Genomic DNA, 16717 nt, shown 5'->3' on the forward strand with positions numbered 1-16717 from the left:
GTTTCAAATGTGCTCGATGCATACCAACATCAGATGATGAAACCATAGAAGCGGGAGAGCTTCCTGATTCTTGTTTGGGAGGAGAGAAGCTCGATATGTAGCCAGATGACTGACTACTAAATGCAAAGCTCTTTGATTTAGGTCCTTTCCCGAGAAGGTGTGAAATATTGACGGTAGTTTGATTTGACTGTGTATGAACAAAGAACCCCATATATAATCTTATAAGTGGCGGCTACGCATCCGCTGAAGAACTATCAAAATCATCTTGATATATTTTTGCTCGACATTAATCAGCACAGAATGTCACCGGGTTCCCATCATTTACCTGTGATATTCACAGCATTTTAATAAATGATCACGTGTCGCTGGAACGAGGCGTGACTCACACCCCTGAACATCGACGCTTCGTAAATCCAAATCAAGTTCGTGCAAAGTTCCAAATTCCAAGACATGTCTCTTGTAAAAAGAGCCAAAGAAAAAAAGTCGAGCAAAGGATGCTGGACGTGTAAAAGTAAGCTCACATCTACACCCATTTTCCCAATCCAAGTAAATGCCCCGCCACCCAATGTAACCCCCACATTGATGTTCACGATCTAACAGTTCATGAAGGCAGGAAAATCGGATGCGACAAAGGTATCCCTCATTGCAATAATTGCAAAAGAACTGGTCGACTTTGTGAAGGCTATGGTGTAAAACTTCACTGGCCAGAATCGGGTGATGGACGGAGACCAGTTCATTCTTGGGAGAATGAAGCTCATCTACCTGAACAAACTTTTCTAGCTTTCCCGGCACGTGAAAAATATCAGTTTCTAAATTCGACTTTTGTTGACGTGCGGATTGCATCCGGTTATCAGCAGGAATGCTATTCAACACATCGGTATATGACGAGCCCTCAGAGAAGCTTGAAATTTGGATATGAAACTACTATTGGGTCACGGGATGCGACATTATTGTCATACTGTAAGAGGAAGAAATGTGCTGCATAATTGGAATGTATTGACAAGCTCCTATAGATACAGAGGTTCTGTCTCGCATGATTACGACCATTGATGATAGTTTGAATGGTTTTCGGAATTACCTACTCCCGAATGCGCTTGCAGATCGATACCTTTCGTGTCTGAGTCTTCGATATGCTATCCTTGCAGTATCAGCGTATCACTTATGGGGGACTGAAGCTGCTGTACAATACAAGGTTTCTGCTATACGACTATTATCACAGTCTATTCAGAGAGGTGATGGTGGACTTCGAGGGCAATTTGCCACTTGCATGATGCTTTGTGTAGGCGACGTAAGTATATCTACGCTGCAATTACTGAAAGCCTATATGTCTTAACTTCCGGATAGGTTTTTGATGGGGCTGATGGAAGCTGGCCTACGCATTTAAAGGCAGCAAGGGATATTGGCTTGAGAATGACGAAGGATCATTTCTTAAATACTTGGCTTTTATATCATGATGTCCTAGCAGATTTTAGTAATGGGAGGCGGCAGAGACAATTTCTGAGTAGCACATTTTTGGGAGCCCCGAGTGCAAATCCTGAGAACAAAATTGTAGGTTATGCGTAGGCATTGAAAGAGAGAAGCTGACATTTGGCAGATCATCGGTTCGCTTGGATGTTCGTTAGAAGTCCTCGAATGCATATCTTGTATCAATGAACTTTCCGGAATAACAGAAAGGCAAGGAGAATATCAAGATTTTGCCCGAGGACTAGTAAAACAGCTCGAAAATGCTCATCAAATCTCCGCAATCATGGAAGATGACACCACTGGCAAGATTGATCAAATTAAAATAGAAAACACGGCCGAACTTTACCGGCTGGGTGCCCTCATATATCTTCATTCAATACTATCAATACCTTCCGATTCCGATGTAATACAAGATCTAGTAAATAAAGCGTTGGAAATTCTGACCAGGAATGGTATTTGTACAAGTCCATGGCCATTATTTATAGCTGCTTGTGAAGTTGTATCTGACGAGCAACGAATCCAGATCCTTGATGTCTTGGAGGATATGCAGAGTGAAAGGAGAATCAGAAATCTAGAAATAGTGCGGGGTATCATAGAAACAGTATGGAAGCAGATGGATTTAGTAGAAGGCAGTGGCGCAAGTAAGAGAGTTGACTGGAGGAAGTTGATTGACATGCGGAAGCGAATACCCTCCTTCATCTGAGAGATAAAGTAATTATTGGCGACAATGTAAGATTATCAATACAAACAATATCAACATAGGATATCAATCCCATGATACCGTATCAACCGTTTCGGTTCGATACCTCTTTCATACTGAACTAAGTGGAGGAACATTGACCTCGACCAATTCTTCTCCGATTCCTCTTCTCATAGCCTCCCCAAGAATAGCCTCGGTAGCAGTGGCACCAACTCTCGTGACTCCCAGTACCCTAACTCTTAAAAGATCATCCAGGGTCCTAACTCCGCCAGCCGCCTTGATTTGTATTCCTTCCTTTACATTCTCTCTCATCAGGCTGAGATGCGGTAATGTGGCACCTTGATAATTGTACATCCCATCACTCTGTTTCACAAATCCATATCCCGTACTCGTCTTCACAAACGCTACCCCAACCTCGCTGCAAATATGACATAACTTCCCAATCTCCACATCGGTAAGAAAGTCATTTTCGAAAATGACTTTCAATATCGAGCCTTTGGACACCACAGCTTCATTGATAGCTTGAATTTCTTTTTGAACATAGTCCCAATCTCCCCCTAATGCTTTACCAATATTGATCACCATATCGATCTCTTTTCCACCAGCTTCCGCGGCTTTAGTTGCTTCAAACACCTTGACTTCTGTGGTGCTATTTCCAGCAGGAAATCCAATCACGGGACATACATTGACACCTGTTCCTTTAAGAGCAGAGATGGCTTGTTCAATAGAATATGGTTTAACGCAGGCAGTAGCAACTTTATATTTGGCGGCGATGGAAAGACCAGCGGCGATTTCGGTATCGGTCATGGTAGGGTGGAGGAGAGAATGATCAATCATTTTGGCAAGGATCGGGAGGGATACTGATACTGTAGGTGGAAATTTGATTGAGGAAGCCATCTTTGAGATCTTTTGTGTATTAGATATCAGACTGTTTAGATGATTTGCTGGGAAAAGTTTCAAAAAACAAAGTATGTACAACGCTGGTTACTTTATGAAGTAAATCGGGGTGTAACGCTAGATTGGGCCAAGAGGTGGGGGCTCTTTAAGGTTACCAAGAATCCAACAACATGGCAAGAATGCACAACAAAATGTTCAAGCACAACTCTCGGTCCCGAATGAAGCAATTTTGCGCTGTTTGCCTCGTCGAAGACAGAAATTGAATATCTTAATAGTCCTGCGTTGTGTCTGGTAGTGGTAGAATAACTGTCGTTGTCGAAGAGATGCGCTTTCTTGAAAGTTCATGATCAATTGTGACTAGTGCTCGCATTCATTATCGACACATACCAAAGTTTTCGTACTATGCAACTGCTTTCAGGTGTTTCTGAGAGATCTATGGGGCAATCGGACCCATCAATCATAGATTCCGATTGAAGTCGAGGATCTGGTGATCCAAATATTGTCAGTTGAGAGAAGACTGCAGGGATATTTGTTTATTTGCTCACGATTTCGACCCTCGTCCCTTCTCTCCTTGCTGGTGTTATTCTTGTTCGTCAGTTAGACTGTTTATTATGACTGAATTACGTCTTATACGTGTTTAAGTTGCCAGTAGCCACAGGATAATGATTGTTTGAGAATATAAGGGTACGTCAAGGTATAGGTCTTCGGTATGGCGGCCGTTGTAAGTTGTTCTGAACCTTGCCTTGAGTTCTTCCCTCCTTCCGCTGGAAATCAAATTTGTGTCATTTATATGAATTACAATTGCCTTAGGATATTGTTACCCGAAAATTTGGCGTGTCCACGGGTATCCTCCTCATTCTCTATACGGGAGTTCCTCCCCATGGACCTCAAATCCCATCTGCGTTCTCTTCTTTTTTCCTTGTTCTAACAATTCACATATGACTTTTCATTCTTTGTCAGACGCTATAATTATCTGCTACAAAATATCAAAATCATTTTTCTATTCAGACTCCAAGTGGAAACTCCAAGATATTAGAATAAATCTTGAGTTATTGCTCGTAAATTGCTCTTCAGGCTTTTATCCTGAATTTTTTACCTCCTTCTCCAGTCCTGCACTTCAATATGGCCAAGAAAAAGAACAGCAGTCATCAAGAATCTCTTGAAGATGCTGCTACGAGGCTCAAGAAAGAAAAATGGGCAAGAATACATGCCGAAGCTAGGCAGCAAATTGTAGAAAGACGTATTTTGGCCGCCGAGGAAATGGCAGCAAATGTAAGTCCAACCCGACTGCCTAAACTCGTTGATTTCAATATTTACACATTATTCTCATCTAGCATTAAACTCCTTCATCACTTGCGCAATCTTACTTGAGATCTCTCAAGCCTTGAACCTTTTAGAAGGTTTCGGGCATTCTGAATAGATGTTCATATTGATCCAGACGTTTAGCAATATTTCAATGTTTAAAAAGCCTACTAGTTCTTCTAAATCACAGCGTACAGAATTGCACTTCCTATTATCAAAAGCAGCTGCTACAGGCCTTGTCGACACTTTTGGCCTATTACCCATCGAAGTCAAGCTTCATATGTTCAATGAATGACAGAAATTGATTCTTTGCACTCCTTAATCTCCGCCTCTAGATCATTCCATAAATGTTATATCAACGATCAATATCAATGCGAAGTATTCTACAAGACACTAGTCAATGAAATGACTCTTCCTGTCTTTCTTCAAGCGGTTGCCAAATTCAGCAATTCAGTACGCGGAATACGATGGACAGGAGAATGGACTCCTGCATTCCAGAATGTGCGCGAGTTTATGGACCAGTATTCCACAAATTCAAGAGCCACAACCTTCAATCACAGGAGTTATAATATGAGAACTCTGACCTCAATTGCAGAATTTCATTTGAAAATAAAAGCTGTTACTCAGGATTTTTTCAAATCTGGTTTAGATTTGCATCCGTGGACGCACGAGAGGTATGGGAAGGAGGAATGAGGAGGCTCGAGGGGCTTCGAATACAACGGGCTTTCTATAATTGTGAGCTATACGTTCGTCTCTCTGAACGCTACGATGATCATATCAATGAGCAAACTTTGTTAACCCAGCGGTTACACGGAGAAATCCGGGGGCGTCGAAATGTAAGGCGAGAGATTCATGAGTCGTTTTTTAATCATTTCAGCTTTTTAGGACTCGAAGAGATGGTCTCGGTAAAAGACTACATGGAAAGAGAATACAATAATATTATCAACGAATGCAAACATTTTTTTGGCAAAGAATTCACAGGCTCAGCAATACGGTTCTCCATCGACTTTAAAAAAAATACATGAAGCGGGAAACATCAAGCTGGGCGGCTACGATGATTTCAGGAAACATTATAACAATTCACCAGAACTTTTATCAACAAGGGTGTTGAGTTCTTTTAGAAGGTTTGTAACCAAAATGGACCCAAGACACAAATTCCTCTTATAGATATTCCATTACAACAAGGCACCATTCTATTGTCTAATCAAATCACTAAAATAAAGATGACTGACTACTATATGAAAGACCAGGCCATGAATAATCTACGAAGCCAAATCAAAACATTAGAATACCTTCAATTTTTAAAATGTTATAGTCGCTCTCTCGAAAGCAGAGCGGGGGCAACTCGACCATCCAAGCCCCCTTTTCGCATGAACCATGATCCATTCGTTTATGGAATCCCGAATGTATCACTTTTGGGACTATTGGTCATCTTGGGGTTATTGTATGTGGGACGGGGAACAAATTGTCCACATTCGAGATATTTTTTGGCCCACTGGCAACGCACTACTACGTAATCATGGTCCAAGGTCACGTTTGAGCTCTCGAGTTGTCTCTTTACCAGCGTTGTAAAGTTTGAATAGCGATGATGTTGTAGGCATCAAATCTAGTGAGGCCATCACGTATTTGTTTTTAGGTATCAAAATCAGCATGGCCGTTGAAAAATCCATAAATTGTATTCTTCAATGTCCTGATTAAGTTCTGACAATCAAAAGGCCGCTTAGGCACCCAGAAGAAGTGCTCGCCAAAGCCACATTATGGTACGTTGATGAGTGGTCTATTTCTTCATCTGTGGACAGGTCTATCTTTCTTTCGGAACCTTGGATATTCTAATTCGTTGAAACTCCAAATTGATCTTGAAAGTCTGAGCTCACATCTCATTCTTTACGTTGGTCTTTTGAGAGCTCATGGTCGCTTGTCACGATAAAGTTGAGTTTGAGGAAATATGGTAGTGACTTGAATACCATGTTAGGTATGGCCTACGACAAAAGGGGCATAATTGATGAATAGGCTGCGCACAAATTATCTGTATCCGTAGATTATCTATGGATAATCCACTTTATGAGTTATTCATTAAAGATTTTATTTACTTTATAGATTATTTGTTGAGACTTTAAAATTACTTGTTTTATATAGATTCTTTTTTTTTTGTTTAAAATATAAAGTTATTCCTAAATTATTTTCCAGTCCAAAAGTAATCCAAACTTAGATTTATATTAATTTTTATATTAATTATAAAATTATATTAATATTATAAAAGATTATAAATAGTTATATAATATATGGGTAAATAGATATTTATAAATAATTGTGGATTACTTATAAGTTATTTGTTCAGATTCTGAATTATCTGCTTTACAAACGAATTATTTGTAGATTATCTATCGAGGCTATTATTCGTTCTGTGGATACCCGTTGCGTAGCCTATTGACGAGTGTTAGTATAAAATATGAAAGATTCAAGCCAGTCTTATGCGGACGTTTCGCTAGAGGCATAGGATGTTTCATATTGATTTGAATATGACCATGGAGTTCCGCCGATTTGGAAAGACCTGATGGACTGGAGTAAGCAGTTTGTTAGAATCTAAAATAAGGAACATAGCACACTTATTGGAGTCTTTGAGAGCGAAGTGATATAATCTCCTCAAGTAATAGAGATGCATTGCCAGGTCTGACTCCGTGACTTGAAAATGTGTTGCCGAAAATGGAAGTTGAGACGTTAGCGCTATTAAAGGTAATGGATGTCATTTGGGCGGAATTTCTCACTTTTCACTTTTCAATCTCGCAACCTTCCTCATCAGAAAAACGTTTTTGAATGGTCTTCAAAGCTTTCTTGATCTGAGGAGCATAATAAATTGACTCTCGGATCCTTCAAAAGACTGAGAGTATTCTCGTTGTCCTTCAACGATTTCATGAGGATAATCAATTACTTCCTCTGGTCCTTCCCTTCACGGCTGTCAAATTCACCTTCGAGTATCTGTTTCTGGATCTCCCAGTCGAGTTGCGTAAAAGAATCGTAAGTTAGTTTGGGGCATTTTAGTGCATTTCTTAGAATCATATAGCATATCTCTTGCCTTCTTTTCTGAATCATGAAATATCTATACTGATCATGTTCGCTTAGTGGTGGTACTCTTTGCTAGGGACCCGTGTTGTTCAACTTCATCGGGTCGAAGGAAAATGCTGGTCGGACGGAGAGCAGCCTGTTGCCCTTCGTGTCTGTCAAGAATTTAGGGACACGGCTTTAGAATATTATAGAATGGCCTTCTGAATCTTCACTGGCAACCACATACTTCGATTTCAATGTCGACATGCTATAACTTGCCGTTGGAACTATCCCCCATCACGGTGTTGAGTTTGTCAGAATGCTACGAGGTGGGATCAGTCAATGCGACTTGGGATTGGTCCAGTATGTCGCTATAGATCACTACTATCTGAAGTTATTGTTATGGAAACCACCAATCGGCTTTCGGGATTTTAAAGAAGATGACGCATGCCTCAGGAGCCTATTTCCCGCCCTACAATCGTTCACTTCAATCGTGATACCATGTGCAGCTGAGCCTTGGAGTTGGTTCGAAGACGGCCCTCTACCATTTGGTGACTACTCTATGGATATTATAATTGCTAAAGATGAAGAGATTACCAGAGATTTTCGGCCATGGATTGTAAAGAATAGGAGAAGCTTTCTACCGTTGAAATGTTCTTCTAAGCCAGCGGCCTAGGAGGCTGACATGTCCGTACTGTGGAGGTACATTGAGCTTCATGGTACACCAGGCGTAACATTACGCATTGTTGCTTTGAAAAAGCTTAGAAGAGATATAAAGTGGAAGCACCGAACGGAGTATCTGAATGAGGCTGTCTATTTCGGCGACGATAATTGCCTTTTCCGTGCCACCGAAGCGCTTTCGAACCTGCTGCACTTACGAGACCATGATTTCAACATTTATCAAAGTTCGGTGTTGGCTTGCACAAAGCTTCTATCTTTCCAAAACTTGAACGTTTGAAGATAGTTGATGAAAAGGCATCTGTTGATCCGCTTGAAGTATATAAGTGGACAAGGTGTTGTGAATGCCAAATCAAACACAATAGTCCAGCCATTAACCAATGTCAAGAATATGAGGGAATGAGTGACGGCTTTGAGCTAGATGGAGGATTTGATATTGAAGACGAGATGAGAAAATGCTTACTTCTGGCTCATGAGTCATGAGTAGTTCGAGCCTCGGCGAACTCAAGATGTTTAAGCGGTAGTCGAAATGGAATATAGTGAGGTTTTTAGCGAGTCGAAATACCTCGATATAATATGGTGGCTCTCAACTAGAGTAGATATACATTGCTTCAAATAGCTCGAGAATTTCGAAAGTTGGTCGTAGCAGATGATTTGTACTTTTCAATCAGATCTACATGTATGTAGATAGATTATTATATTTGAGCATGTAATTAGAAAGAAAAAGCAATAATAAGTCAACTACCCCACTTTCCGACCACCCCCTGTTTCCGACCACCTAAAAAATTCATATTATCTACACTTAAAACTTTAATAACTCAATAACTATTGAACTTCAATGAAATCGCCTGTAGAATCACTTTCTATAGCACTAGAGCTATCATCTACCTCATCTTCACGATCTCCAGCTTCAATTTGTGTACGCCTTATAGCTCTAATCCCTGCGAACTTCGAATTTGGAGATACCACAACCTTTCGCCTTTTTCTAGGTAATGCTTCATCTAATTGATATTCTAGCTTTCTAATCTTATTCTCTGCCTCTAAGAGTTCATAATCCTTAGCATCGAATCCTTTTATAATCTTGCGAAATAGTAATCTTCGTGTTGGCAAATCGATCTCCTTCTCTTGAATCATTATATCTCTATATTTTCTGATATCGGCTCCTTTTTGAGGGGTTTTCCATTGAATAAACGATGAATATATATTCCATTGAAGAATAGGATCATCATCAGATTCAGGATTAAGTGATAAAACCTCTCTATTGCTATTTTCAAGCAAAAGTCGACTCATAAGAGGTTTAGCCATATTTTTGGGCCAAAGACCACTAGCTTGCCACCCAGACTTGATATTTTGAATAGTTAAACCTTCTATTCTAGCCTTCTGATAGCAAGAAAGGAAATTGCGCTTTCCAATTGGTGAGGAATCGGATAATAGACTTAATTTATTAAGTTCGATTCGATATGCACTTTTTAGGGGTGAGAACACAGATAAATCGAGTGGTTGTAGTACGTGTGACGTATGTGGTGGGAGAAATAAGAGATATATGTTGTTATTAAAGCATTCTAACATAAATGCTGTAGTTTCATGGCTTCCGTGTCCGTCCAAAATGAGGAGTCTTGAATTTTCCGGCTGAATAGGGGTAGTTTGAGGGATATAGATCTTTTTCAGCCATTCTAAAGCTGTAGCATCTGTAGTCCATCCATTTTCTGTAGCGGTAAAGTTCCAACCCTTGAATAGAGTCAAATCTGTTGGAAACCATTGTTGCTGAACTGATTTTCCCTTATATATTACAAGGGGAGTAATGCTTTTTCCATTGGCTGAAATGCATTCTATAAAAGAGGTCCAAATTCGAGATCCAGGTTGCTTTTTTTGAATAAATCTTCGATCAGTGCTTCCTACTACTAGTCCATTAAGACCCTGACCCTCCATTATACCTGCTTCATCCATATTCCATCTGTTGGCCGGCTTAATAGCCTTGATTTCAGGGATTGCGAGGTTCCGGAACCACTTCTTAATAATATCAGATGTAGCACCTGAAACTCGTGCAGAATCGATTTGATGTTGCTTCTTAGTTCCAATATTAGGATGCCTTCGAAAAAAGCTATGTATCCATTTCTTTCCAAGTGAGGGATCCTCCCCTCGTACAATAAGGAGGTGCTCTGCCATCTCTCTGATTTGACGATGTGTAGGGCTAGTACCAAGAGCTTCCTGTACTAATATCCATTCTGCTAGTCGATTCTCCTGAATTGGAGATAACTTTTGAAGTATTTGGGCGCCTTTTTGATGCGAAACTCCACCATATATTCGATCGTGAAGTGTGGTACGTGGAACACCATAATCCAAGCTAGCTCTTCGTATGCTTGCTCCATTTGTAATCGCTCTAAGAGCCTCTGCGATATCTTCTTCGGTATATCTATTCTTCATATCACAATTATAATAATATCAAAATTTCAAATCAATTGATTAAAGCATTGTTGAGTTATTCAAAGTATAAATTTTATAATTACTCAAAGCGGTGTGGTTTTTGAGGTGGTCGAAAAGAGGGGGTGGTCGGAAAGTGGGGTAGTTGACTTACTCATAGCTATCACTATGGCTTTTTGCATTGTTTCTGGTTTGTTTCCCCTCGTGTTTCTGGTCGGTAAACAACTATTGTTTTCGGAGCTCTTGAACCGGGAGGAAGATTCTCTGTAATCCTATCAAGATTTCGATTATTTTTATCTCTGGACTCTTTTAAATGCTCAATTTCATCAGGATCCCGATCTTTCGACTAGTGATATCGAGTCGATGATATGATACACTTCGATGTTCTTCAAGGTTATTTAGTATTCGATACCTACCTTTGCATATCGCTCAATCAGCTCCTTCTTGAGATCATTGGTGTTTCTGTAGAGTAATGAATAGCATGGTTTAGAGCTAGCCTTCCCTTGGAGTAAAGACGGGTATTGATGTCAAGATGGTACTCTTCATCATGAGCTGGGATCCCTGATAAGAATGGAGCTATAGGAGTGAGACTAGTGAAGAATGCTTCATTTGTGAGTGGAAAATTGTGGGTTGGGATAGTGAGTAAAGTATAGTAAATTGTGTATAGGTGGGTATTAGCGGAGCGGCTAAGAAGTAAATGGTCGCTTTGTAAATTTTCGATCGTGAGTTGTACTGTAGTGAAGCTATTGAAGATCGGAGTCATTGAATAAAGTATCCAGCCACTGTCAATATCACTTATTCACTTCTGGTATAATCTCAAGTTTGAATTCCTGGACACCTTGTGTTACCTATGGACCATTAATCTTACACTCGCGAGAGTGAATTCATACGGCACTGGATTTCGTTTGAGTAAAGAGGCGAATGATGAGCTACAGTACCATCTGCTATGCATCTCAGAGCCATAAATTCCAACAATTATGAACATCAACCTACCAAGACAATTTTACGGACGGACGAACAACGAAAAGAACTAAGATGAACAGAAGAGATATTGTCAATACTTTTCAGGCTTTGCAGGATAGAGTCACTTCTCTTGAGCGCGAAATTGCAACAAAGAACGCAGAGCTTCATGAAAAGAACGTTGTTATCGGGTTTCTCCGAGACGAATGCCAAAAATATGCAACACAAAACGCGACGGTTCTAGTAGCCGGACATTCCCAAATCTTACCCCATGTTCCTACCTTCGATGTTGATAAGCATGGAAAGCATTCGGTTGATATCGATTATTGGCTACAGAGAATGCAGGCAAAACTAAACATGGATCATTACTTAGGAGCTAGTCGTATGGAATATGTTGTCTCTCGACTTGGCAGTGGCCCTTCGGCATATGTTGATAAGAGATATCGAACAGCGGAACAGATTCTTGAGGCTTTGTACAAGATTTATGCCAACACGGATCAGAAAGAAGCCGCTGAGAACGCTTATCGCCGTTTGTGTCAGAAGGATAATGAACCATTCCCACTGTTTTGGAAAGAGTTTCAACGCCTCAGTGCGGTCCTCGAGATGACCGAAACAATGATGGTTCATGACTTGTGTGGAAAACTCAATTTGAGATTGCGCCAGGCTTTGATAGAGGTCAATGTTGATAATATCGAAGATTTTGGAAGGATTTGCAGGATTGAGGATAGAAAGTTGAGAGTAATGCAGCTTTGAAGGATCTCGATGAGGAATGAGTCGAGATTTGAACGATGGTTAGGAGTTTATGATCTGGATTGAGAGAGCTGCGCGTGGATTGTGCTTCGCGTGGAGGGACTGGTACCTAATCGCCGCAAGCTTTTGGTCAATGTTGCCGGGTTCTTTTTTTCAGTCATGGGCTGGAAGTTTTGAGGGGAAAGAAGGGGGGATAACTGTAATCCTACGGCAGATTACCATTTCGAAACATGTAATATGATCAGAATCTAATCGAAGAACACATTGTTTTCAGATTCCTAGGATTTGGGATTGGACAAAGTCGAGTTTCTGCCTCTACGATTCATTCGAGGCTTTTGGCGTGAACAAGTAGACAGCGAAGAGTCTTCCCTGGTTATTGAGGTGCTGGATCATCTCAAAAGAGATAGGACGAGTGGAGCAGATCAAAGTAGCTCCGAGCTGCTTTCATCTGACCAACAGGCTAGTTGGTACTGCAAAGTCTTGGCTGGGGGCGTGGTCAAGCGAATTAGTTGTGGATCTTATTAAGCTCGCAATCATTCTGTTCGAACGAGATGAGGCCTGATAGACATTGAAGAGCCTCGTGGAAGTAGCTTTACATGACAAACTTTTCACTTGAATTTTTATATGACTTGATAGTGCAAGTTTCCTGCAAGTGACCACAGTTAATTTTTAATTAATTGATAATCTGTTTCAATCTTGAGAGATTTGGTATTATCTGCGTGATATTATGTTGGACCTTAGATTGTAATTTTCTGACCAGGATGGAAGATTGTATTTTCTGTCACTCTATTTTTGGCAGTCTATAAGATTCCGAAACTTCTGGCAGCTCGTGTTGGAAGATTTCTTTACGGGGGAAGAAACCTGGAAAGAAGAGGTGTTTCGAAACGAGGGTGATTTACCCAAGATCTACGACCATAAACCATCACTTCGGATGATTTTTTACGACCAATAATTCACCACAATCTAGAGCCATGATTTGTCTAGTAAAAATTCAAAAGTTGACATCTACCGTCAAACAAACATCAGATATGTTGTTAATCGTCTCAAATCAAGTCATGGATATCTCACTCGGTTACCGGAGGGTCAGTGATTTACAAGAGATATCATTAGTTGTGCTGCCACCTTTCCCGACTAGATAGATGAATTTAACAAGGATAACCATAAGCTGCAGGCTCTATGAGTTTAAGAAGCGGCATTACTTCGTCTCATCTATAGTATGAGATCTTTGAATCTCGAATCTCGGATCATGGATTAGCATTCCCATTTCTCGACACTGTTGTAAATTTTGTGTGGTCTCTATGAAGCCAACATTTCGATATCCCCTTTTCCTAATAACAGAAAAATCATTGCTGGCTTAATCTTAGTATTCATACTGTATACTCAATACGATCCTCGAAAATCACTCACAATTTTGAAAGCTGTCGGTAATTCACCGTCCTGCTACACTTAATTGTTCTGGTAGTGTGACAGCGAGTTTCATCGGCGGCTTTGGTCGTGGCAGCTTGCTATACAGAATCTCCTTTATTGAAATTACTTAGATGGAGATGAGGGAATTTTAAACAGTTCACTTCTAATGTAAAACCGCGAGATGTATTCACTACAATGAATTAAGAGCCGCGATTGTTGTCGCTTAATCGTCTATCCAGACACTCAAGATATTCCACAAAATAACCTATCTTGTATAATGTTCACGACATGGCATAAAAGCGCATCCGAAAATTTTCAACGTACATGCATATGAGTTTGAGTGCATTTTGACCCGAAGCCCAAGATTGTCTGGGGCTTGGCAATATTTGCAAGAGCGCGGAAAAGGCAAAGCTGAGGTAACAGGCGGGTGTGAGCATGTTCTGCGGATGACTTTGCGTTGTGATTTTTTGTCTATCATTTTCCAGGCCTGATTTCGTCTTCACTTCTTATTCAATTTGATCTGAGAAATGTGAGATGACAAAGCTATGTAGGATATGGGTGGAAAGAGTTAGTGGAAGAGAGGAAAATTGCGTGGTATTATCCACAAACTTTATATCCATAGCGTAATATTTTTGCTAATTCTGGATTTCTGATAGGCTGCACAACGAGTACCTGTAGGGCGGATAATAACCTCGACAAATAATCTACAGATAATCCGTCTGCAAAGTGGATAATTCAAAAATATGAATGGGTAATTTATAGAGTAGGTACAAATTACTTATAGATATTCATCTATTTATATATTATATAATTATTCATAATCTTTTATAATATTAGTATAATTTTATAATTAATATAAAAATTAATATAAAATCACTTTTAGGCTGGAAAATAATTTGGGAATAGCTTTATATTTTAAATAAAAAAACAAATATATTCACATAATCTACAAATTATCTATAAATAACTCATATATCCACAAATAATCCATCTATTCATAAATAAATGGATTATTTACAAATAATCTATAGATTATTCATATAGAACAGATAATTTTAAAGCCTCAATAAATAATCCGCAAAGCAAATAAAACCTTTAACAGATAACCCACAGAGCGGATTATCCGCAGATAATCTACGGGTACAGATAATTTGTGCGCAGCCTAATTTCTAATACCAATTAGCATTCGCAACTTGATCTATTTCGAAATGAGTCAAGTGGATCTCGCGATCCCCATGTTTTGAAGTGGTCCGGAATAAATGAGTTGCCTGTTTGAACTTACACTTGGAATCAGAAATGAGAAGCCTGCCACGACAAGAACGGATGTAAATCTGCATGTAGTGAGAGCTAATTTAGGAGTACATAAAGAAGTCCTGTAATCATATGACCTCAGAATTGAACTTCTTATAAACCAGATTTCCCATAGACTATACTGCTGTGCCGTTTAGGATATGTAGGTTAGACCAAATGATATACATCTTTCCTTCATTAATTCTTCTAGAGGAATGATTACAAGACTCATTTCAAGGCATATTTACACGCTCATATACTTTAAACTTCTACAAGTATAAGTTTGAGTCCTTTCCTGTGGTAACAGCTCTCTTTGTGAAGAAACAGTAATATTGGTATTATTATCAAAATCAAAACATCAATTTTGTAAATTTGAAGAATATTTCTTATACACTTCTAAAAATGAACCAGTTTCATCGAATGATGAAACGTTATAACATTAGGAGGTCGTATTATTATTATTATTTTTAAAGTGTTTCGATATGCTTGATACCTAGGCGTAGTCAGTCAAAGATTTATATGAGACTGGAGTTCTCCCCCAATATAATGAGTGGAATACAATAGTAGAACTTTTACTAATTGAAGAATATTCGAGCTGCTACAGAATTTCTCCTTTGAAGTACTTATTAGACTACTTTTCCGCTCACTCCTTGTGTATTATGCACTAATACCTTTATTTTAGCTTTAGCTCTTTTGAGGTCTTATTAGTGTTCGTCTTTCATTAGAATAATTCCTACTATCATCTGGCCATATTTAGTCATATTCTCTTATTTGTACTACCTTTTTATCTACCACATATACAAACTTTCATAATATCTCGCCTAAGCATCTTCATAGTAGTGAACTTCAATCTATGACTTCTAATAGAACAATACAAAATTCCTCCTTTTAGATTTTTCCTTCATTCATTCGAAAGCCGTTCTTGTTATTTTGAATACTCAATGTCACTCATCTGTTGATTCTATATCTATGTTCATATAAACTTTACTTATTAGTAAAAGACTATCTGTTCTCGACACAACTTTCTGTAGAAATTGAGTTTAAACTTCCTTTCTCATTAAAATATTCCTACCATCTCGCTTGTATACTCTCTGTTTTATTCAGATGATCTTAAATTCTATCAGAGTAAAGTAAACTATTATTCTTTCTTCGTTAATCATCTAATACAGAAATCTTCTTCATACAATTCAAAATTGTCGATTATCTGTTGTATTCTAGCCATATAAACTCATAAAATCCTTAATTCCCATCAAAGATTTAGCTACTCTCATCTTATATTGTTTGAATGTTTCATTCTTAGTTCACACTTCAAAGTCGAACAATCAAAGTCTTCCAATTTGTATTTTGTGAATTCTGGGTTTTGAACTTTCCCCTAAATTACACAAGGACAGTTCTCCTCTTTACTTTGTTAACGAAACATCTCTAACTAGGACTGAAAGATAGACAATGATTGTGAGTTTCTATTATCTGGTAGCAATCATGTCTTATTGATACTTCAAACTTGAACAATTGTTGTTCTTCTCTATTCCTAATTAACGACAGCCATGCTCATTTTCACTCAAATTCATCTAATCTAAACTATCCTGTATGCTCTACGAATAACAACTATCAAACTTTCAGTTTTCCTATTTATTATCCCTGATCCTCAAAACAGAACTCTCAAAATGAGTAATTTCAACACGTGACAGGTCATTATTGAAGTTCCGAGGAACTTTTAACACATCAGGGGCGGCAGAACTTCGGGGGTAGCTAACCGACAGGCTAGGATGGATGTTGGGACTATCTTGATGTACACCAGAAAGAACT

The 16717-nt window shown here is 39.0% G+C and overlaps 5 protein-coding genes across 5 annotated transcripts; 3 read left to right on the plus strand and 2 right to left on the minus strand.

The window, feature by feature from the left end:
- Window positions 1–450: 450 nt before the first annotated feature.
- On the plus strand, window positions 451–2167 carry EAF01_003170 (uncharacterized protein; the record flags this gene model as incomplete). Its single annotated transcript, XM_038911424.1, has 5 exons — window positions 451–511; window positions 610–960; window positions 1014–1288; window positions 1345–1548; window positions 1595–2167. 5 exons carry the CDS (start codon window positions 451–453, stop codon window positions 2165–2167), a joined length of 1464 nt encoding a protein of 487 aa, XP_038772659.1.
- A 108-nt stretch (window positions 2168–2275) lies between these two features.
- Window positions 2276–3061, minus strand: EAF01_003171 (uncharacterized protein; the record flags this gene model as incomplete). Its single annotated transcript, XM_038911425.1, has 1 exon — window positions 2276–3061. The coding sequence occupies one exon, from the start codon at window positions 3059–3061 to the stop codon at window positions 2276–2278; it is 786 nt and encodes a 261-aa protein (XP_038772660.1).
- Window positions 3062–4183: 1122 nt separating this feature from the next.
- On the plus strand, window positions 4184–4658 carry EAF01_003172 (uncharacterized protein; the record flags this gene model as incomplete). The annotated part of the gene is made up of 2 exons (XM_038911426.1): window positions 4184–4333; window positions 4500–4658. The coding sequence occupies 2 exons, from the start codon at window positions 4184–4186 to the stop codon at window positions 4656–4658; spliced, it is 309 nt and encodes a 102-aa protein (XP_038772661.1).
- A 4250-nt stretch (window positions 4659–8908) lies between these two features.
- EAF01_003173 (uncharacterized protein) lies at window positions 8909–10507 on the minus strand (the record flags this gene model as incomplete). The annotated part of the gene is made up of 1 exon (XM_038911427.1): window positions 8909–10507. One exon carries the CDS (start codon window positions 10505–10507, stop codon window positions 8909–8911), a length of 1599 nt encoding a protein of 532 aa, XP_038772662.1.
- Window positions 10508–11539: 1032 nt separating this feature from the next.
- EAF01_003174 (uncharacterized protein) lies at window positions 11540–12217 on the plus strand (the record flags this gene model as incomplete). The annotated part of the gene is made up of 1 exon (XM_038911428.1): window positions 11540–12217. The coding sequence occupies one exon, from the start codon at window positions 11540–11542 to the stop codon at window positions 12215–12217; it is 678 nt and encodes a 225-aa protein (XP_038772663.1).
- Between the last annotated feature and the right edge of the window lie 4500 nt (window positions 12218–16717).

Source organism: Botrytis porri (assembly GCF_014898465.1).
Source record: "Botrytis porri strain MUCL 3234 chromosome Unknown BPOR_004, whole genome shotgun sequence".
NCBI classification, from domain to species: domain Eukaryota; kingdom Fungi; phylum Ascomycota; class Leotiomycetes; order Helotiales; family Sclerotiniaceae; genus Botrytis; species Botrytis porri.